Below are 24,594 nucleotides of genomic sequence, written 5' to 3'. Positions count from 1 at the left end.
GACACACTGGCCCGCATACATTTTTGTTAAAAAGGTTCCTGTGAAAGGGCACGCTGCTGTATTGTGAATAGTGAAATACCAAAATATATTTAAAGTTACCAAAAAAAGAAAAAAAATTTTTTTTATTGAATCTTAATATATTTTTATATTTTTTAAGAAAAAAAATTTATCCAATTTTTTCAAAAAAGTGAAAAAAAATTTTTTCAAAAAAAAATGAAAAAAAATTTTTTGGAAAAAATGAAAAAGAAACAATTTTAGGAAAAAAAGTGAAAAAAAAATTTGTTTTTTATTATATCTTGCTAATTTTTATTTAAAATTTGTATACAATTTAATAACTTTATTATCCATTTATCACACAATTTTAACACTTTGATTTAAAATGTCCTTTCGAACTTTTTTATTTCCGAGTTTACGGCATTCGAGTAAGTCAGCATATACGAGTGTTGTTGTAATCTCTAGTTACGTTTACGCACTTCCATAGGTATTGGCACATCGTACAGCAAATACAACAAACAATTAGCCATGTGTTTCAGAAATTGTTTGTAATTTTTCAGTCGATTTCTAAATTCATCCCAAAGTGGTAACCAAGGCTTGAGCTGTTTGTTGTTGTAGTCATCGATCAGCAACTCGTTATCGATCATAGTTTTATTCTGTTGAGAAAATTATAATATATAAGTAATTCAATTTATGTAAAGCCATTGAAAAATATTTAAGAACGATGCGTTGGCAAAAATATACACGCACGTTTTAGCGAGTACGGTACCGTTACAGTGCGCCAGAACATAGGCCAGTGCACGTAAAAATTATGCATTGACTTAATTTCTTAGAATTCGCTCTCAAAGAGAAAAGTATCAAAAGAGTACATGAACGCAAAACCAGTAACAGTTTGCAAGTTTTACGAAGAAATTATTGGCAGGAAGAATTACAAAAATTAATTTTTTTTTTCATTTGATTTCGTATTAATTTAATAAAATAAAATAAAGCAAAGTGCCAAATAGCGAGCACATGATTTTATTTTGTCCACAATAATTTGCTCCATTTCATCATCGTTGTCAGCTGAAGAACATTTCATTAGCAGTTGTATTGTTGTGGTAAGCACAGCTTTCGTACTTTCCTGGCTTCCATCTATGCATGTATGTAGTTAATTACATACATATGTAGGTATATTGTCAATTTTTTTTTGTTTTTGTCGGGACAACCAGCAAGTGCAGCGCTCAGACACAATTAAGTCCATTGTACTGCACTCGGCTTCCCTTTTAATTTTCTTTAAAGCTACCTGATCTCCGAAGAAATCTGAGCAGATTTTGTGGTGCCAAGGAGCCAAGGTGGTCGCTTCTTAACAAATCAGTCCAAAGACCTCAAGCCTCATTCGAGCGAAATCCGGGCAGACGCGCAGAAAGTGGTCCGCGGTCTCATCCTCTTCTCCACATGCTAGGCAGAGTGCACTGTCTGAGATGCCCACATTTTCCATGTGAATCGCCTATAGAAAGTCGCTTGCCATCAATGCAACAGGGTGCCTGTAGGCTCTTCTGCTTAATAATAAGAGGATCCACGACAGCCGGTCGGGCATGATAGCTAACATTTCTCGATCTGTAGCCTCTCTCAGCCTGCCAGGTTCGCTTGTGGGCTAGTATTACCCGTTTGCTAACCGTGTCTTTGATGGCTGTAGAAGGGAGTGGGAAACGGGCTCCGGGCCAAAGAAGTTGGCCTCAGAGCCCATCCCAGCTAAGGAGTCAGAGTTCTCGTTACGCATGAAAATTGGGTTAAAACCAAAAAGTACCATCATAAAACACAAAAGATACCTTCTATGTTTTCGACTTGTATTTGCAGCGAAAACTGCAGCAAAGGTGACTGGAGGCTGTGGTTATGGAATACATACCACTTTATCATTGGCCGATTCCTATCCCTACTAATATTATAAATGTGAATGTAAGCTTCGCTGGGCAAAGACACGGCGGGTCCACGTTTTGGCATATATTTCGAGACCCTAGTCATCAATAGGTATGAAAATTACCCCGTATTAAAGCACTTATCAACAGCTTTCATTTGATACCCATATTGTACATTAAAGTGGTGCACAAGTCGACATATATGTGCTTTCAAGTCATTTGCTAAATTCACACAACAATGCAGTGTTTTGTTCTCAACTAACAGTAACAGGCAATAGCAGCTAGAGAGAAAACCAAATCATGCTTTTGTATGACTTGTTTCTCTCTCAGCATTATCACAACACACATATTTCGGCAAGATAGCAAGAAAGGCAATGACACTGAAAGGCAATGAAAAACAATTCAATTCAAACAAGTGAATTGTGTCAAATGTGGATTATTTACTTACATGAATTCCTGATATTTTAAAATCAAATAGGCAGTTAATGTTTGGTATGATGGTTTTGTAGAATAAAAATTAAATTCTGATTAATATTTGAATGTACCTTACACTTTGCCGCTAATATACACTACGTACATACATACATATGACACCAATTCACACATTGTACTTGATGTCTTTCGGCAAAGCTTGTATGAGAATGTTTTTCTACCATTGCCATGCAAGCATATAAGCAGCGTCGTGCAATTCGTGCACTGTCGATAGAGCCGAAGTAGTATTGCTTGTTGAAGACAGTTTTCTTCGTTGCTGTTCAAGTTGTGTGCCTACATTGCTTTTTGTCTTCACAAACAGTGTCACATGCAATGTGTGACTTGTTGCTTTGTAATAAGCAAGTCATTTGTGCACCACTTTATTGTACATATACAACCAAAGGTTACCCGGGTCGACGTTTTGATCTATATCTCGAGACTCCAGTCACGGAGCGGCATGAAAAATACTCTGTACTAAAGCATTCACCAACAGCTTCCATTTGATGTCCATATTGTACAAACACATTCTAGGGTCCACGTTTTGGTCTCTATCTCGAGACCCATATTGTACATACACATCCGAAGGTTACCCTAGTCCACGTTTTGACCTATATCTCGAGACTCTATCTACCAATAGGTATCCAAACTATACGGAAACCATCTTCATTACCTACTTAACAATGTGTGTAAGTTTGGTTTAATTCGGTGCAAAAGACACGGCGGGTCCACGTTTTGGCATATATTTCGAGACCCTAGTCATCAATAGGCATGGAAACTACCCCGTATTAAAGCGCTTATCAACAGCTTTCATTTGATACCCATATTGTACATATACAACCAAAGGTTACCCGAGTCCACGTTTTGACCTATATCTCGAGACCCCAGTCACGGAGCGGCATGAGAAATACTCTGTACTAAAGCATTCACCAACAGCTTCAATTTGATATCCATATTGTACAAACACATTCTAGGGTCCACGTTTTGGTCTCTATCTCGAGACCCTAGTCACGGAGCGGCATGAAAAATACTCTGAACTACAGCATTCACCAACAGCTTCCATTTGATGCCCATATTGTACATACACAACCAAAGGTTACCCGCGTCCACGTTTTGACCTATATCTCGAGGCCCCAGTCACGGAGCGGCATGAAAAATACTCTGTACTAAAGCATTCACCAACAGCTTCAATTTGATATTCATATTGTACAAACACATTCTATGGTCCACGTTTTGGTCTCTATCTCGAGACCCTAGTCACGGAGCGGCATGAAAAATACTCTGAACTACAGCAGTCACCAACAGCTTCCATTTGATACTCATATTGTACATATGCAACCAAAGGTTACCCGCGTCCACGTTTTGACCTATATCTCGAGGCCCCAGTCACGGAGCGGCATGAAAAATACTCTGTACTAAAGCATTCACCAACAGCTTCCAGTTGATATCCATATTGTACAAACACATTCTAGGGTCCACGTTTTGGTCTCTATCTCGAGACCCTAGTCACGGAGCGGCATGAAAAATACTCTAAGCTACAGCATTCACCAACAGCTTCCATTTGATACCCATATTGTATATACACATCCGAAGGTTACCCGGGTCCACGTTTTGACCTATATCTCGAGACCCTTTTTTTTAATAAGAAGTATCCTATGTTACTTCTAACACCTCCAAAAACATGTGTACAAAGTTTCATAATAATCGGTTAAGTAGTTTTGGCGTGAAAGCGTAACAAACAAACTTACATTCACATTTATAATATTAGTAGGGATGTTTTTGGCGCCTAAAGACGACCTGAAACCCATAGTTTCATTTGGAAGAAAATTTGATGTTAGATTTCCACTGCGTGAGCAATGGAGCAATCTAGAAGGCATTCAGGGAGGTTTGATGGATATTTTCTTTATCGATGGGTCCAAGAATGAAATAGGGTCTGTAGCCGGATGGTAGTTAAACGATAGTAATAGCTATCACTATGCCATGGGGATAAATGGCAACTGTTTTCCAAACGGAAATTTTTGTCATCCTAAAAACAGCCGAATGGATAATTAAGAGGAGATGAAGCGGGGAAAAAATTGCAGTTTTCAGTGACAGTCAGGCTACACTGAAGGCCCCGAAGCAAACCTCGAAGATTGTTCAAGAATGTAAAAAGAAGCTTAATTCTGTCGCAAGATAGAACCGGCTTGTACTTATATGGGTTCCAGGACACTCCGGTGTTCAAGGAAACGAAATTGCCGATGAGTTGGACAACTGTGGATCAGCGGTTCCACCACCAGAGCCTCCGATTATTGGTTCATTGGATTATCAGTTCCGCAGGAACTCCGAATTGGGTCAGCGATTATGTATGCAAATCACGCTGCAGAACTGCAAAGTGTTTTGTGTCAAGTCCGAACAGAAAACTGTCAAACTTTCTACTAAAACTTGGAAGGAAATTCGTTCGGTTGTTGGTCGACATTATTGCAGGACACAACCCATGGGGTCAGCATATGACCACCATTGGAATCATTGAGGACGCAGTGTGGCTATGTTGCTTGGAGGAGGCGGATATCACTGAGCACTTTCTCTGTGAGTGCCCTGCCTTTGCTAGAGCAAGACTGCGAGTTTTGGGTTCCGATGTCGTGAGAATGACTAATATTCGTTCTCTAAAACTAGAGGATATTTTCAGGTTTACCACAGAATCTGGAAAATTCTCATAGGACTAACTACCTCTGACTCTGTCTCTATTCTTTCCTATCTCTTTCTCTGATACTTATCTCCTTCCCTCCTTGACTATCTAACCTCTTTCCAGAGCTCTAAATACATTGGGCTTTTTAGCCTGAGTGTTTTAGGAGCCACTGAATCTCTTGGTGCTCCTTGGCTCGACCAATTCCAATTTCAAGTTAAGCACCAACCGCCGTAGCAGAATGGGAGTGCAAAGGTTCGAATCTCCGAGCAAACACCTAATGTCAGAAAACGTTTTTTCTTATAGCGGTCGCCCCTCGTCAGTAAATGGCAAACCTCCGAGTTTGAAGGGCTTAAAACTGTAGGTCCCAGGACCTGTAGGAACAAAATCAAGACGGACACCACAAATAGGAGGAGGAGCTCAGTCAAGCACCTAACAGAAATGTGCGCCTCAACTTAAGGACTGACGCTGATTGAACACATTTTAAATCTATAAAATAAAACTTAATATGCAAAAAATTCAAGTGATTATCTTGAAATAAGTCTCAAATGGAGCAAACTGGGTAGCTTTCCTAAGTACTTTTTAACGGCTGTATTTCTTCAGATAAATACTGTTTGCTTACCCCTTCCTCTCTTCATTGGTTTATTCCCAATCAACATATATACATAGTATTACTCACCATAAATGTGTAGAGGTACGAAGATGGCTTCTGTCCAATTGTGGTTATATGATGAGTCTCTCCGCTTTTCAATACGAAACTCTTACCGGCCGTAAGGAAATACGATTCATCCTCATCGTCACTCTTATAGCGTACATTCCCCGCCAAAATGGTCAGCGTCACATTCGTTAAGTCCGCTGGTATGTAATTGTCCAACGTCAGTCCCGGAAAATCAGCCACGAAAATTACATCGGAATAGTTACTCCAAGCCAATACCTCATGGGTCATAGTCTTCAGCTTCGGTCGCAAATGATTCAATTCGTTCAGCAGTGGCAGCGTCCATGAGGTGTGTTTGAATGGTGACCATTGAGCTTTCAAAAGGTCAACACGAGGATCGAAGACGCGCTGCTGAAATCGCCCATTCATCGAACACCAAATATCAAAGTAAATCGAAATGTTCGTCGAACTTAGTGGGCTGGCCTGTGGATCGCGCGCATAATCTTCGCTTATGTTAGCCTCAATGCATTTGGCATACTGATAAGCCATGTCGGCATGTTTTGTCCAGCGATCGTATTCGGTGAAAGCATACGGATCTAGGTAGTGTACATTACCATTATTGTTATCCACAAGTCTCACGGATGTCAGCACGGTGTCGTAGGTGTGTACCATCATGTTCCAAGAATAGCCGTAGAGCCCTTCAGTCCAATTGTTGTAGCCTTTCGTAATAAAATGTGAATAGGGCAGAAATAGTTGTAGAGCGCAGTAGGCCAAAATTAGCCCTGTACGCAATTTAGCCGTCAAGCAAGGGCTTGTTGGGTTTTTATTTGTGTTCGCGGCTATTTGATCCGTCGCGCATGCATCCTCTTTCGCGCACTCTTGCGCATTTGCTGTGCTCAGCGGCTGCTGCTGCGCCGGTGATTTATTACCCAACGCTAGATTTGTTAATCGCGTGAAACTGATACGTCGAGGCCAGCTAAACCCGAAGAAGAGTGACACCTCAGCCAAACAGACCCAAGGGAACATGCCTGCAATTTATAAATTTCGTTTATTTGTGCTATTCATATGAAATGTTTGTGCAGCAGCACCTATCACAAATAGACGCGAATTCATCAAATGGAAGGTGATCATAAAGGGCGTAGCCATCACTCTTGTCGCCTCCCAAGTCATAAAGAACGCTATGGTAAAATCGAAAATCGCTGTAAACCAATGTACAATCAGTAGATCGGTCAATTCAGCCGACAAGAGCGTACGAAATGGTGTGAATACCCAATGTTGGCTCAAGCTCGACATCGCATAGCCAGAGAGCCACTCGGCGGTGAACTTCTTCAGACCGGCATACATGTAGAGTAGGAAAAATTGGAATTTGATAAGAAAATAATTCCAATAGGGCACGGTGTCCGGCATATTCGGTTGTAGGAGTTTGTCCAAAGAACTGCGGCATAATACGAGTAGATTTGATTGAAATAAAAACTCGTAATTCTTCGTTTTAAGATACGACCACTTACCAATACCGATTAGCATGAGTGAAGAGTAGGATAGCACCAACCAAACCAAACAGATAACTATGGTTATTCCACGCTGGCTTGTCGAGCAGAAATATATACCAATAGGGCACGATATACAACAGGCAGCTGAGGCGGAAACGATAGCCAAGCGTTATGCCGAGTGCTCCCAGCCACATGACCAGATATATGCAGCCCATCAGCGGAAATGATAGGGCGCGCATGCCATTGAAGAGCGGAAAATGGCAATGTTGTGGCTCGCCGAAGCGTATATCCATTTGACTGCCGCCGCGCTCCTCCGCAATGTCGATGCACATAGCCAAACCTTTCATGGATAATAAAAATATTAGAACTTTTCAAAACTGTCTTTGATCTGAACATGACAACTCTCAAGTGTAGCTCTTACCATACAGCATGCGAAAGACTCCGAGCGCTGAGGCATCAACCGGCCGATGTAACCAATTTGTGAAATTCGCATACGACGTAAAAGTGTTCGATTCGTAACCGGTGCAAGTAGTGAAAATGTCGTGAAACTTGCACTTTCCATCTTGACTGGAAGTATTCGCTTTATTTACGTCAACTTTATTATCTTCGGGCGTTTTGTTGATGGCTGAATTCTCCGATTGGTTGGATGAAGGCGCGACTGTTGCGGATCGTTGTTCGCCGGCCATATTTATAAGAAAACGTCTACAAAGTATGAATGAGAAAATAAATGTGTCTAATTAGGAGGTGTGCCCAAAAAATAAGATGAATTTTCAAATTTCGCGGGCTACGCGCATTCGACTTTCGATTATTACTTTCTATTTTATGTTGGTACACTTGTCTCGACGATATGTCCACAATTTGTTTAATTCGTTTGTGAGCCACATAAATAAGACAAGTGTTCGGCGTGTTCTGCGATTTTCTGCTATCGTTAAAAATGGATCAAAGAAGTTGCATCAAATTTTGTGTAAAAAATTGAATTAAGTGCTCAAAAACACTTGAAATGTTGACAGTGGCATACGGTGAGAGTACTCTGAGTCAAAAAATGTTTACAAGCGGTACAAGCTTTTCACAGAAGGTCGAGAAGATGTGAATGACGGCGCTGGCTCTGGACGCCCCAGCACATCATAACCGATGAAAAAGTTGAGAAAGTGAAAAAACTTGTTATTGAGAATCGTCGAATTACAATTAGAGAAGTTGCTGAGGATGGCGGCATATCGGTTGGTGCATGCCATGCAATCTTTGCGGAAATTTTGGGCATGAAGCGTCTGACAGCGAAGTTCGTGCCAAAATTGCTGAACTCTGACCAAAAACAACGTCGCAGAAGCATTGCTCAGAAATTGTTGAATGGCGTCAACGATAATCCAGATTTGCTTAAAAGGTTCAAAGGGACGAATCATGGATATATAGTTATGACATCGAAACCAAAGCTCAATCGTCCCAATGGAAGAGCCCAGGAGAGCCAAGACCAAAAAAAGTACGCCAAGTTCGATCAAATCGCTAGGTTTGGCTCACTCTTTGCTTCGATTACCATAGCGCAGTGTATCAGGAGTCTAGGTAATTAAGGTGTATTACCTTCATCTCTTAACGAGGTGGCTGAGTCATTTCACCTAAAGCTAACATGGGTTCCTGGCCATCGCGACATTGAGGGTAACTGTAGAGCCGATGAGCTAGCAAGACTCGGCACTAAATTATCTGAAGAGCACATAGATAATGACATAGGGATACCCTTACAAACATGTAAGCTACACATCCTTGAAGAAATTGTAAAGAAATCAAACGAAAGATGGCGAAATGAAGCAACCTGCAAAATCGCCCGTCAACTTTGGCCGACTCTAAATGCTAAACGCACATAATCTCTGCTAAGCCAAAATAAACACAGTCTTAGCACATTGATCTCAGTCATAACGGGGCACTGCCTAATAGGCAGACACGCCCAAAGGATGGGTGTGCAAACACTTGACTTCTGTAGAAGTTGTCTAGATGAGGACGAGGAAGAGACAATCTCGCACCTACTGTGCCACTGACCTGCTCTATCCAGACGCAGGTTTACTATTCTGGTTTTAGGAGAGATAGGGACAAGCTCCCCACGCGGCATCCTGAGTGTGTCCCACAGGACAACCGCTTCAACCTAACCTACCTTCAACTTATGCGCCGTTTGCGTGAAGCAATACGAAAAAAACGCCCGGAATTGTGGAAAAAAAATTCATACTTTTGCATCATGATAATGCACCTGCTCACTCATCTTTGCTTGTGAGAGCCAAAAACAGCACCGTTATAATGTCTCAGCCAACGGATTTAGCCCCCTGCTACTTTTCCTACTACCAAGATTGAAGAGACCCATGAAAGGACGGTATTCTGCTACTATTGAGGAGGTAAAACCGAATCGCTGAGAGAGACATACCAAAAAGTGCAAATCAGAACTGCTCCATGGATTGAAAAAAAAAACGCTGACACAAGTGTATTACATATATTTGATGGGGACTATTTTGAAGGAGATAAAATAAAAATTTATGAATAAGTAAATATTTTTTGAGAAAAATCAAAATTCACCTTTTTTTTGAACTTAGAGATATTCCTCCTGGATTTAATTTTTTCTTAGGCAAATCATGCTTATGTATGTTATCCCGCCATGTTATGTAATTAATGGAAGATTACCATTGTCGTTTACCTATCCCAGTCACGCGGGATAGGTGCAATTTAATGTCGGATTCCTCATGAATCAACCTTTATAAAAATATACCATTATCGGGGTATATGCTAAGTTAGGGTTCAACACGCAAGCACGTTCCAATAAAGAAGTTAATGCAGTGTCATATACAATTGTTGGAGAAAGGTAAAGAAGGACTTGGGTTCTGGATATGTTAGCCAGGCTCGGACTGACGATCATGAACACAGGAGCAGTTCCGGGTACGAAGAAACAGCACCAGATATGTGATCGCTTTGCTGAACTAGTGAAAGTGCTGAACTAGCTGAAATGCGACAACAAGTCTTACTAGACATGTACAACGCGCGTCTAAGAGATCGAATTTCTCAGAAATCTGGAAAACGCAGCAGCCCGTGCTAATAAACGAGGAAGAAGGACACCCGTATGTTACATCAGCATATCCGCCATTATATTTACATGCTCAACACAGCGGGAAAGCTGGCCGCAGCCATAGATCATGCTGAAGGACTATCGCCAAGACAGCGCGGCTTTAGCCGCAGAAAGTCTGCATAGAGGCAATCGAAACTGTCATAAACATGGTAGGAGCAGCAGGGCAGTATTCAATCCAGAAGCATAGACCTTCTTGCCACATTAGATGTAAGGAACGCTTTCAACAGCGTAAGATGGGCGGACCTATTATCCGCTTCAGAGCTAAGGTTCAAATTTACCTACAGCGCATAATAAGGAATTATTTGCGGGATCGCAAACTCGTCTATCAAATCTTAGAGAGTTCTGGATCACGTCATACCAGGAGCGGCACAAGGATCAATTCTTTGTCCCGATTTATGGAACATCAGCTACGACAATATAGAAATGCCTGATAGTACCTTTCGGCGCAGGATATATCGCCGCAGTTGAAGAAACGAACTTAACCAAGTTATGATATGGACACCAACGTGATTAGATTGACGTAGCCTCAAATTAGCCATAGAGGAAATACTTCTAGCCAAAAATCACATCCCGTTAGAAGTTAGCATGCAAATTTGCTCAAATACGCTAACCACAAAAAAGGCTCTAAAGCACCTAGCCATAAGACTGGACCCAAGACTAACCTTTTGGACCTAAATAAAAGAAGTAGCAGAGTAAGCCGCTAAGATGTCATCCCTACTCAGTAGACTGTTGGCAAACATATACGGCGATATTGACGAAGAACGAGCGTGAACCCATCTTTTTCCAATGCATGAGTTGGGAAGCAGAACATCAAACGCTGGTGAATGCAGACGGTCACATAACCACTAAGGATGTAAATGAAAAGAAGAAGAAGAAAGTAAAGGAAAAGTAGTGAGGAAACGTGGGACCCCATCAGTGGCTTCGCAGAAAAAATTCTCCTGATGAAAAAGTGGAACCTGGATGCAGGCACACAATCATAGATCTTGTAATGAGAAAGATGGAACGCTACTGCGTAGAAATGCAAAAGCAGTTTCAGAGTGGGCGACGGTTCCAAACGAATTAATTTCCGGACATACCATTCCTACGAACAGAGGGTTTCGGCTATAGGCTCAACCTCACTTATGGGCACTAAAGCAGCCTTAGAAACTTCGAGTTCATCCCCCTGTCAACGGATCAATGTATACCCTCATTTAGTTCAACCGGAACTTCTTCCTCTCATATTCCATCAAGGGAAGAATGGACGGGGGGCTACGCCTGGAGACAGGGCGTGGGGGAATTGTTCACGGATGAATCGAGATTGGAAGGAAAGGTTGGCGGAGGAGTTTTTTGCGAGGAGCTCTCCATCAGACTCAAGTTCCGGTTACCGGACCTCTGCAGTGTGTTCCAGGCAGAGGTAGCCGCAATCAAGCTAATTGGCTGCTCACATGCGTACTAACACTCAGGAAAGTAAATATTTACTCCGACAGCCAAGCCGCAATAAGGGCCTTGGGTCAGTGACGGTGCATTTGAAACTAGTCAGGGAATGCCTGACATAACTTTCGACTGCGTTCGAATTCTTTGACATAAGCATCATTTGGATTCCTAGTCATAGCGACATTGCGGGAAACTGTGAGATGGATGAGTTGGCCAGACAAGGGACATGTGAGGTGATTTCCCCGTGAAGGGAGAGAATTGGGATCCTCCTGACTATTTGCGATCTGCTCCCGGAAAGATGGGCTTCGCGCTAAGTCAGCGAGCGTTGGGCAAGTACACAAATTTGTAAGGTCGCAATCTAGCCACGTGGGGATTGGGGGCGCTCGGGCGAGCTTTTGAGTTTGACAAAATATCAGCTCTCGAAACTCATGGGTTTCCTTACACGACACTATGAGCGAGGAATGCTTGCTGTGAGACTTGGAATTACCTGGTTCTTAACACTGTCAGAGCAGGGCAGCTAAGGAGAAAGTGCTGAGATGATTCCACCTCATCCTCCATACATCCAACGCAAAAAGCTCGAGTCCAGGGTTAAGATCCAGGCATCTTGGCTCTTACTTCTTTGCTACGCCTGCTGATATAGCTGGCGTTGATATTAAACATCTGATTAATTTCATCAGCAGCACAGAGCGGTTAACGCAAACGCAGCACATCGTTCATAATCCACACGCTCATGTTTCCAACATAAACCTAAAACTAAACGTCAAAGTACCGAATGGAAGGCCTCAGACGAGCCACCACCCAAAAAATCGCGTTTTGAGAAGTCAAAAATAAAGTCGATGCTCATTTTTTTTTACGATTCCAAGGGAATTGTCCACAAAAAGTTCGTGCCAACGGGCCAAACCATCAATGCGATTTTCTATGTTGGCGTTTTGAAGCGTTTGTTGCATCGCACTCGTCTAATTCGCCCTGAGACCCGCGAAGGAGGAAACTGGCGCTTATTGCATGAGAATGCACCATCTCATCGAACCGATCAAATCTTGTGACCGGTTTTTTTGACTAGAACTCGCATTTTAACCATCATTCACTCACCGTATTCGCCCGATATGGCTCCCTGTGACTTCTACCAATTCGTTAAATTGCATTTGGCCATGAAAGGAAAACGTTTTGCGTCCGTAGAGGTCATCCAAAAGGATTGTACCGACATCCTGAAGGACATTCCGGTCAATGACCTGAAACACTCTTTCGAACTCCTTTTAGATCGCGCAAAACAGTGTATCGAGGCCAGTGCGGACTCTTTTGAATAAATAAACTCGAAGTTATCAGAACAGAGCTCCTGTCGTTTCTATTTTAGCTCAGTCTGTCTGGTTTATTTTGGACTTCCCCTTGTAATATTAAAAATATTATAAATTTAAATATTAAAATCATTTTTTTTTTTTTTTGTTTTTTTGAATTTATTTAAAAATTCGACATAAATACATGCATGCATATTGTATACTAAATACACTTTGAATAAATAACTACCATTATTATTTTTTTGGTATTTTTTGTTTTTTTTTTTATTTTTTTTTACTAAAAAATGAACTTCATTGCATAATTGCGCATATTTCGGCTTTAAAAAAATCCTACTTTTACAATCATTCGCTTCTCTCTCGTAGTGATAACAGCTGCATACATACACACATACATATGTACATGCATGCACACGTATACATGTACGCCAGTGCATGTGCGGATGTACGCTTGCATGTACATACATATGTACATATGTATGTATGTATTTCAGTTCTTGCTACAATGCAATACAGTTCTGTACGCTGTTCCGGCTGTTGTTGTCAAGTTCCTATTGATGTTGCACATATTTTGTTAAAATGATATAAAATACCGACAATTTGCATTTTATAAGGGAGAAAAAAATCACAATACTTTCCGAAATGGAAGTATGTGCATGCGAAAATTGCGGTGCTCATTGATTTTTGTTGGTTGTTGTTACGGTAATTGTTCATTAATTTCATATCATAATTTCAAAATTTTCTAAAATTTTTTCGACAAGCTTTGAGAAATGCATCAAAAACTACAAGTACAATTTTCATATTATATGTAGGTATGTATGCATGTTTGTTGGTAAATATGTATGTAAGTATGTTTGACCATTTAGCAATTGGGTAATCGTTTTTAATACTTTTTATAATTTTTTGTTGAAATTGAATAAGTTGTATGTAGTACTATTTACTTGCAATATTTAAAAAGTTCGGCATTTAAGTAAATATTTTTTCGTTTTGCATTCTTGCATTCTTGCATACGCATTTGCACTTAAGCACTTTGCCCCATTTCTTTTTCGCTATTCATCTTCTTTCTTGCTAAATTTTTTTAAAATTGTATCTGCTTGCATAATTTGCAGTTCCATTTAAGTGGTGGTCTACTGTATGTTTGAATAAGTAAGTAAGTATGTAAGTAAATAATTATATATGTATTTTCTTTACAGAATTAAAGTTTGTATATATGTATTTGAAATTTTATCATTGAGTAAAGAGAAAAGTTTTTAAAATCGATTTTCGGGCCAAAAAAATATAATTAAAACAGCTCATGAATAATTATAAGAATAATTTGAATTTTTTTTCGTGTGTTTGAAATTGTATTGGTAAACGGTATTGACTGCCTAATGAGAAGTACAAAGTTATTGAATTTATATTTTTAAATATTTTCAAGAAATTATAAAAAAAAATTTTAGCTACAAAATTTGTATTCAAATAAATCGTCTGTTTTTATTCGTAACATCTACTTCAAAAATATTAAAACGGTATATGAGAAACTACACATGTGGAAATCCATCAAAATAATTCCATATAAGTAGATTAAGTGAAAAAATGTATAAAAAAAAAAATTAAAATACATAGATAACTCATATATTGTTGGTATGCATCTTTGGAATGTGTGGCAGTTGCGCTAATCGTACTTAAATATTTTTGGTTTGCTTCACCTGTGTGTGTATTTAATGTATAGGGAATATTTCAATTAGATACTTAATTTTTGTTTAGTTATTTCTCATTTATTTTTTTTGCGTTTTTTACGGTATCATTTGGTTACGTACGCTTCTTAAATGTTTTAAATATATTTTTTTATTTGTTAAGTGTGTAAGTACGACAAATATTTTTTAAATTACTAGATAATTCATTCGCATAATTTGTTTTTTTGCATAAATACTTGCTTTAGCATCATCATGACTTTTTTATAAATCGTCATATTAAAATTTTTTTCCAATTTCAATTCTAAAATACTTGAAATGCATTTTAAAGTTGCCTTCAAAAGGATTTATTAGCAATTGCATGCTTTAAAAATTATTTCGTGTTTGCTTTTCGCGTTTTTTTTTTTATTTTGCATGAATTCTGGCATTAATGCCATTTTGCTGGATTCACATAGATAACTACACACACAATTGCATGTGCGTATGTATGTGTGAAACTTGCAGAATTTTAAAATGTCAGCAAAGCCATTGCTTGTGGCGCAGCTTAATTTACATTGAAAAAATGTAAAAATTCACATAAATGATTGCATTTCATTCAGAATCGTACACTTTTGCATTTATTTATGCTTTTTTCTTTCTTATGCTGCGCGTCACACGCCACTCACCATTTAATCGCTGCTGCCCCATTGTGGCCAACCCCCATTGCCAAATATTTCGACTACTGCGCTCTCGCCTACCCCCACCCACTCTTACTACCCCGTTGCGGAAAAGTTGAGGACTTTGTCTCTATCGTACACACGTACTATGCTGCCTGATCGCCTGCATTGCGAACAGCTGTAGTCTCGCTTGCATTCACATTCGGTTCGACTTCCTCGTCTTCTTCTTCTTCCTCCTCCTCGTCCTCTTCCTGTTCCTGTTCCTCTTCATCTGTATCCGTATCGTCGTTGGTTTCATTTTCCGGCACTACTGCAGCTGCTGCTTCTTCTTTTCCACTCTCGGTTTCGGGTTTTTCATTTATTGCTCGTGCTTCCTCTGTAATCACTTGCTTTGCAACCGCATTATCGTCTTTGATGTTTTTCACCTGTTCTCCGCTTACCTCAGCTTCTTCCTTCTCAGCCGGTTGCTTATCGTGTGTCAATGCTGTCGTCAATACGGATACCGATGCCGATGCCGAAACCGCTGTCTTAGTCGGCTTTCGTTCACGTTGCTGTCTCGGCTCCACTTGCTTCTCGTCATCACCTTCGTCATTCCCATCTCCGTCCTCCTTTGTTCTTTTCCGCTTCTTCTTCTTATTTATCCGTCTGCGATTAGCGCCCTCATCCACCCGCCCATCAATGGCTTTGCCTTATATACGATTCTGATTCAACTGCGAACGTGGTGTGAAGGGACTGACCATAACACCGCTGGGCCAGATATTTTCGTTGAACAACTCATTGAAACGATAATCGGGAATTGATATCTTGAATTTACAATATGATAATTGCGATAAATTCGCATCGTTCTTGACAAGTTTTGTGCATTTGACTAGATTCTTATTGATCTTCAACTCCTCAGCCAAATGCTCGATAATGTCATCCTCACTGGTGGAGGTTGCGAATTTGCCCACCTGCACCCAACGCCCGTAATCGCAGACAACTTGCAGACGATCCGAATTACAGTTGTTACCAACCACGATAAGGTTATTGGGTTGTTTCTTCGGGTCTACATTGTTCGCGTTGCCGAATTGAAAATATTGCTGATACATACGTGTCGAGATCTGATTCACGCCATTGTAGACTTTATTTAATTTTTCCTCCATTGTCTGCAGCTTGGCGGCCAGCGCCTTGGGTGATTGATTTTTACATTCCTCGCAATTGAATGAAATCAATGGATTCTTCTGAATCGCATCGTAGACAGCGTCATCAATATTCACGCAGGTCCGATGAAACTTTTTCATGCAATCATCTGAATTACAAATTACAATACCTTCTTTGGTAATTGATTTTTTGCACTTTGCACAATTTTCGGCCATTTTGATGATTTTGCTTTGACGATTTGATGCGTTGCCTTTTAACTGTAGTTTGTGTTGCTAACACTTTACCAATTTTGTCGGTATAACAAGAAAAGAGTGAGAAAATCCACCAGAACCCACAGAAGACTGAAACTGAATTAATTGAACCAACCCGTGCTGAACCGAATACTGAACAACGGAATGGAATGAGGTGTAGTGGAGAAGAAAATTTGCTGAAGTACGTGAGAAGTTGTGTATGCCGCTTTCGCCTAAGCCGGTAACTGATCCGTATGCTTCGAGTGCTGCTGTTCAACTGTCCGCCGTTTCGAAAGCAATAGCTCCCTGTCGATTTTTCGGCTATATTTCCGATATAAGCTATGTACATACGGCCGTATGTATAAATACACGCCTATGAACATTTTCACCCATTATAAGCGTTGGTATAATGCGCGCCGCTCTCTTTTTGTGGCCCGCATATGGGATTGTCGCTAACCACTTCAACGTCATATGCAGCCGCTTTACACACGACAATTTAATATTGCAGTGCGAGCGGTGAGAACAACCCCCATTAAGTTGAGCAATTCAACCCTCAACCCCTAATCGCACTTGTTCTCTTTAGGTAAACGACACTCCGTTGTGCGCACAGTTTGGCTGGTCTCCAGCAGTTCTATGACCCTTGAGTAGTTTAATTTCCTGTTTTATTCGGTTACTTTTTCGAAGCTGATTTGGTTTGGTAATCGTTCCACAAATGCCAGTGGTTGTTAACGATGTAGAATAATTAGAAACCAAAGCAAATGCAAGGATTTCTTTTCCTATGTTCATATTTTTGTAGTAAAATAAAGTCCCAATTTCATTGAACTTGCGAGAAATATATGATTTCATTGCTTTCTTCAATTTTATTGCATTATCTTATCAATTTATTTTATTTCATTATCTGGCAAGAATAATTTTGTGGCTGTCAAAAGTGAGCAATCGATATTTTAGTAATTTTTATCAGCTCTAAAAATGTGCTCACTACGAGGCGAGTTCAAAAGGTGCAAAAAATGAAGGGGAGGGAAGATGTATTCATATATGCAATTAATTTTCCTTTCCATATATATCTTTTTAAGCTGGGTACAGTTCTCAGATCCTTCGCAAAGTTTATTTATTATTTAGAACAAAACAAAAATTTTTAGAAACGGCCGACTGTGCTCCACAATTATAAGTAATTTCTTTTTTCGTAGAAGCTACATTTGCAATATGAGAAATTTAAAACTGGGTAATTAAGAGTTGTATAGTCTTGTACCGAGAAGCCCTAGCAACATGACTCTTATGGACGAGCGCATTGGCGTACAAAAGTGGCACACCAGGAGTCGCCTCTTCGCCTTCTTTTACACCCTTCACTTACACCCTTTTTGGGTATTTGGTCTTGGTCGAGCTCCTTCTCCTATTTGTGGTGTACTGTTCTTGCTGTAGTTCCACAAATGGAGGGACCTACAGTTTCAAGCCGACTCCAAATTTTTATGAGGAGCTTTTTCATGGCAGAAATACACTCAAAGGTTTGCCATTGCCTGCCGAGGGGCGACCGCTATTAGAAACAATTTTTCTATTATTTGATGTTCATGCACGGAGATTCGAAACTACGGTCTCTCCGAATTCCGAATGGTAGTCACGCACCAATTTATTTGGCTACGGCGGCCGCCGTTTTACTTTTAGTTCCTCTAAAAGTATAGCTTAGTATTCTCCCAGTAATAATGAATCTCCTTTCTTTGTAAGCAAAAAAAACAAACAAAAAAAACCAATTCCTCATCTTTCCAGCCGATTGTAACATCTGGAGCTTATTAGGCTGTGTCGCATTTTTGCTGTGCCAACGTAGAGCCTCCAGCTTCGACTCAGGTGCCTAATGTTTTACCCATATCTGGAATCAGTCAATATTCATTTCTCTTTTCGTTAAGTAGATTACAAAATTCGAGTCCACCGGATGTAGTGTTGCATCTGTAGAGAGCATTCTCGCGGGACCTTAGACGTATGTAAAGTGAGGTGATAATAGAGGAATTCAAATATGAATGCATTGACTAAATAGACTGCGGCCTCGTTAATAATAGGACCTGAGCCCTTCCATGCCATGGCACAATAAACCATCAAAGAAGTGCTTAGAAGCGAAGAGCTAAGGATAGAAGACGTAAGCTGGCACCAAACTGTGCTACGCTAGGCAAAGTCATTACTGGTAGGGTAGAATCAAAAGAGATTTAAGCATCTCATTAATCTTCCTTAACAAAAACATAGAATGTTTTGTGGCATGCACTCAGGCACTGCAGATTCTGCAATCGTCTGCAAAGGCTCGGCATATAGAAAGAGGAATTCTAGCACACTTCCTTTTCGAGAAGAAGGAGTAGAAATCTCGGTCTGTCCAACCCAGCTCCATCTTAGGTTTATTGAGGGCACTGGGTTTGAATTAAATGCTGTGATGAGTAGAGGGCACAAAACTCTTTGACGTCGAAGACTTGTCAGGTGTGACGCTACAGACTTGTCAAAACCCTGCCTTTGGCACTGCGACAAGATGTCTTTTGATGTCCTCACTTCAGCATCTACACGACGAGGCCCATTTGCTCCCTGTAAATGAGCATAATAACCTGCTCAGTAAGCAGTTTCTGTTAGGGTGTTACTGCAGGTCCCACCCATACAGACACCTGTTTGAGCCTGAGCCGCCTCCCAGGCATATCAGGCGGCACCTCCTCAACTACGCAGACCAGATCCAGAACAAAACAAACAAAACAGACCGACAAAACAAACAAATACGGACAAATACTGGGTCGGACAGTGTACAGATAGACAATTAACGACATTCATCGGGAGACTCTTACCACCTTCTTAAGCTCCCGACCCCCAAATGCCAACATCGGAGTCCAACCACCGCCCATTGCAGACGAAGAGCTCCAACTTCCCAGAGAGTCCCGCGTAACCTTGACACAATTACGTTCTGGATACTGGAGCAGGTTAAACTCCTACTTATCCAGAATTGACCCCGACATATCAAACATATAGCCAGCATGTGAAGGTACCCCGCACGGCACTAACCACCTTTTCACATGCTCCTTAAAACCCACTCATCTAACACCCCTCTCCCTCTGAACCCAACCTGTCGAAACAGCAAGTTTTACTGGGCCTACCGTTAGATGAGCTAGACGAAGACGACCGGTTATTTACACTATACTGACAGGGCAAAGTTAATTGATACAACAACAACAATGTCATTTAGTTTCATTTAGGATCAATAGCTCTCGTGAATATTTGTGGAAGAATCCCGAAACTCAATATTCTTCTTAGTTAATTTTTGCTTCTCGATGGACTGATTTGATTAGAATTTAGAATTGATTTTATTGAACCACTAAGTAGTTTTGAGCAAGAAAAATACCCTTCCTTCAAACATTTAATTCATCGAACTGTTTTACCTTCTCTCGTACATATTGGAAAATTTGGCAATATTTCAACAACTGCTTAATGCCCTTCAAATAATATAATTTGTAATTCATTGATGACCTCTTCATACGCTCCAAATACAATATTTGACCGCCGAGCCATTTCTTCATTTCATTAGAGGCCCAATATCTCAATGGTTCCTTTTTTTTGTTTTGCTTCCTTGTTTCGTCCATAGTTGAGAATATCAACGCGAAACACTCCAAATCTGAGAAATCATCTCGCGAATAGTTCTTTCATATCCAAATATTTATGGGAACTGAAATCGCCCATTCACGCACCTTCATTCGCCGATGGTCTAACGACAAACAGTGGATTTTATCAATCATCACCTGTGCTAATTAACGCCATCGGAAGGGACTAATCCAGTGGCGGATAATTACAATCAATAACGCTGATGCCAATGACATTTTTCAAGCTTTTATTTGAATGGCGTGCGGTTTTTTCAGCATCTTCTATTTCCAGTTTTTCGAAAATGCGCGCGTGCCATGCGCAATACCTTAACCTATTTGATAGACCCTCCCGAATAATGGGATGCATTCTTAAGAAAAATGTTGAATTTCGGATTTTCAGATTCTTATTGAGTCAAACTCGTACTCATGTGACCCAACGACTAAGCTTGCCATCAGTGGTTTTTGTCTTCTTTCAGCTTAGTTCAATTGTATACTGAGTCTAATGCAGCACTTTTTGGCGAAAGAGAATCTCTACAACTTCTAATTGTGTCCGAGACGAGATCCTCAGCAGAAAATTTGAACTCTACTACAAAAATCTGTTATTGATTGTGAAAAATTACTGAAAAACATAACTGAATTATGGAAGGACAGTCGGCTCATTCCAACCTTTGAAACTTTAGAGGTTTCGAGCACAAAATCCAGTGTATTTTTTCTAAAGTCTTGATCACAGATATGACCATATTCAATTCAGTATTCTCAAGAATTATTAAGAAAGCAAAGTGAATAGATAAGGTGGAAGATTTGAAGATTTTAACATTTAATTTTGAACATTCAAAAGAATGCCAGTCTAGAAACTCAGAGAACATAAATACTAAAGGTTTATCCTACTGAAAAAAATGTTTCTCACTACCTAAAGAGGCACTCTTGAATTGTTAGAGTGAAAATAAAAAGTAGATTATTATTTTTTAAGAAAAGAACAGCTTTTCCTATGACAGCAAGGAATACCACCACCACGGATCATGTAAACTAAAATCGATTTGGTTATGAGGGTTACGAACTTCATAACGGGTTACGAAAGATCTTCTCGATCACAGTGCTCCTCTGAGGAGGATTATGATGAAAATATAGTACATTAATACTTTGTAAAAGATCTGATCTCACGACATTTAATGTAATGTTAAGAATACATCGAGAACGTACTACGAAAAAAAGATTGACCTCGACACAGTACAACAAAGGGAAGCCGCTCAGATAGAGACATTATAAGACGAGCCTATAGCATGAAAGCTGGCTACAAATATGGTGGACCCAGACGTGGGTGTATAGAATTGGTCCTTTATGGATGCCGTTGTGGACCCTCCCGAAGTAATATAGGAAGCAGAAGGAGAGGAGCGATCGTTTTAGTAGCCACACCACACGACGCAGTGACGACGGTTGCTGTAAGTGCGAAGGCATTTGAACCCTATCTCACCCTCCAAAAAAAAAAAACAAAAACGGATTTCATTTCACTCGTATATGTAAAATTATATCACAATTCGTGCAAGGGAGTAAAGATAACTTTTAATATATTCGAAGTCGCTTGAACGACTGGGGAGTCAATTAAGAACAAGTTCAGCTTCAAAGTTTCTTATTTTATCTAAGAGGCAACACCGCTCTAGGGTTTTTCTTATCTGAATTAATAGTTTAAAGTTCTTAAAAGAATATTCTATGGCGGAATAAATTTTTTAAAATGTTTAATACTCGACTTTTTCTCAGAGTTTAGAGCCATTTTTTACGAACTGCGCGCCAGATTACTTAAAGGTTAGGCCGATAGTCTTAGCTACTAGTGCCTTTCGTAATGCATTTCGTGCCGAGTTCCTCCTCCTATTTGTGGTGTGCGTCTTGTTATTTTTCCACAAATGGAGGAACCTACAGTTTCAAGCCGATTCCGAACAGTTTTTTCATGGCAGAAATACCCTATGACCAGAAAGTACCGGGAATGTTTAAATAAAACAAAACAGAGTTAAATTTCTGTCAAATTTATTTTATATCCTTCAAAATATGATTCGTCTGAAGCAACACACATGGGCCAACGTTTAACTCAGTCCTCCAAGCACCCCCGGTAGGCCGATGAAGGGATGGCCTTCAGCTCCTTCGTCGCATTCTCTTTGATCTCCTCTATCGACGAAAATCTCCTTCGACGAAGTGGTAACTTCGACTTGGCAAACAAAAAGAGGTCGCACGGGACCACATCAGGTGAATAGGGTGCTTGCACGATGGTATTTACTTGGTGTTTGGTCAAATAATCCAGCCCAATTTGGGCTCGGTGCGATGGGGCGTTATCACCATGCAAAATCCAAGAATTGTTTGTCCACATTTCCGACAGTTTGCGAAAAATTATGGGCCGGTTCCCATGTGCGCGGTTCGTTTAAATTAAACATTCTCGGTACTTTTTGATCATAGGGTACACTCGGAGGTTTACCATTGTCTGCCGAGGGACGACCGCTATTAGAAAAATGTTTTTCTTAGTTTTGGTCTTTCACTGAGTCTCGAACCTACGTTCTCTCTGAGTTCTGAATGGTAGTCACGCATCAACCCATTCGGCTACGGCGGCTGCAATATTATTATTAATAATTGTATTTATAATCAATAAATAAACAAATAAAATATCGGGTGTTTTTTTAAGAGCTTCATAATTTAAAATGGTAATACAAAACAGAAATATGTTGGAATATTTTTTTTATTATAATCTGTTAGATAGTTTCTCGGCATTTATGTTTTGACAATGATATCCCGTATATGTATGTCTGCCGTGGTTATTTTTGACTATTTTTTCCAATTAGTCCAATTTTTGACTATTAGCTCAAGATATGTACTGGCTGTTAAACTGTAAATCCACCCTCTCAATGGACAACAAGCTTATTCTTTACAAAACTGTGATTAAACCAGTATGGACTTATATTGTAGAATCCAACTGTGGCGCACAGCATCAAACTCAAACTAACTCCAATCCAAGACCCTACACACCAAAGTCGACGATCCATTCCCGCGACAATCGGTTCTACGTTACCGGAACGACCCGGATTTATATCCGGCCAAGGACTGTCACTTCAGCAGCATTCCCCGTATATGTATGGAGAATGTTTATGCTGCTACAACAAAAACAACAACATCCGTGGGACGTGACAAACGTCCAAAATTCATTGGGAAATACAAAATGTAGCCAGAAAATACCGAAATCAACTTCAAACGCATCCAAATGAACTGGCCTCTACCCTCATGTCACCATCATGTGCCTTTTTAAGGTCGAAAAGAAAAACGTCGATCCAGCTCGCCTAAGAGTTACCTATGAAATATTGAATTTATTCTATTAATTTTAGAAAGGATATTCCACAGGAAATATTCCTTTAACAATACAATCAAAGTCACTTCTAAATTTAATCAAATATTTGCAAAATGTCTTCTGAATTATAAGTATAGACAGATTACAAAATAAAGTTGACTAAAAAAAAATTTTTTTTGGAACAAAACTGAATAATAAATCTAAACGAGCCCAATCAGCAAAAATGCGACGCCAACGTTGGCCATTTGGTTTCAATTATTGCAGCAGTTGTTATAGGCACCTAAGCCGAAATCCTTACGTAAAATTATCCACGTAGTCGAAAAACAACGTCTAGTTGAGATCTATAGCGAACGATAATCGATATTTCTTGAAGAAACTTTGCTCTATGAACTTCGCGAATACATTTTTGTTTTTTTTTTTAATTCAATATTTTTAAGTGTTGTTCTGGCGTTAAGTGATTCATGATGATTTGCCAAACCTTACTGAATAGAAATGTCAACACCGTTTGCCATTCTCAGCGGTCAACCTATAGTTATCGATATCGATAGTTCTTATGAAGCTAAACAAACACCCTATACTTAAAGGCTGTAGTAGGGATTGAATTTTATTTTTATTGGAAAGTGTATTATTGAATATAAATCGATTTTTTTTTCAATCTACTAGTCAGTTTTTCGGTCCAAAATCGAACAACTTCTTCTCCATTAGAAGAACAAATTTACTTAACCACCCACCCATATGTGCTTCCAAAATCATAAGTTCATAGATTATGAAATTTTTTAGTTATTGTTCCAGGTTCCAATTTAACGATAAATCTGTGCGCCCGTGAGGGAGTCAGAAAAAACCGATTCTGAAGATTGACTCTGTCATCTCCATTTTATGACAGGACAAACACATTGATTTTCGCACGAGTAATATTAGCAAGGATGGTATGAACAAATTTGGTTTCTTATGGCAATTAAGAAGGTGAAGCTCAACAAAGCGGCGGGCGAAGATGGCATACAGCCTGAACAAACAGCCTGC

General features: G+C 39.8%; 2 protein-coding genes across 2 annotated transcripts; both read right to left on the bottom strand.

The window, feature by feature from the left end:
* Positions 1-328: 328 nt before the first annotated feature.
* Positions 329-7,850, bottom strand: LOC129240713 (vitamin K-dependent gamma-carboxylase). The gene is made up of 5 exons (XM_054876682.1): positions 7,586-7,850; positions 7,183-7,504; positions 6,763-7,109; positions 5,699-6,702; positions 329-650 (listed from the first exon to the last, which is right to left on the bottom strand). The coding sequence occupies exons 1-5, from the start codon at positions 7,848-7,850 to the stop codon at positions 456-458; spliced, it is 2,133 nt and encodes a 710-aa protein (XP_054732657.1). The 3' UTR covers positions 329-455.
* An 8,024-nt stretch (positions 7,851-15,874) lies between these two features.
* Positions 15,875-16,928, bottom strand: LOC129242641 (uncharacterized). The gene has a single exon (XM_054879402.1). It carries the CDS (start codon positions 16,642-16,644, stop codon positions 15,979-15,981), a length of 666 nt encoding a protein of 221 aa, XP_054735377.1. The 5' UTR covers positions 16,645-16,928; the 3' UTR covers positions 15,875-15,978.
* Between the last annotated feature and the right edge of the window lie 7,666 nt (positions 16,929-24,594).

Source organism: Anastrepha obliqua, chromosome 3 (assembly GCF_027943255.1).
Source record: "Anastrepha obliqua isolate idAnaObli1 chromosome 3, idAnaObli1_1.0, whole genome shotgun sequence".
Classification (NCBI taxonomy): Eukaryota; Metazoa; Arthropoda; class Insecta; order Diptera; family Tephritidae; genus Anastrepha; species Anastrepha obliqua.
This window is presented reverse-complemented; position numbering and strand designations above follow the sequence as displayed.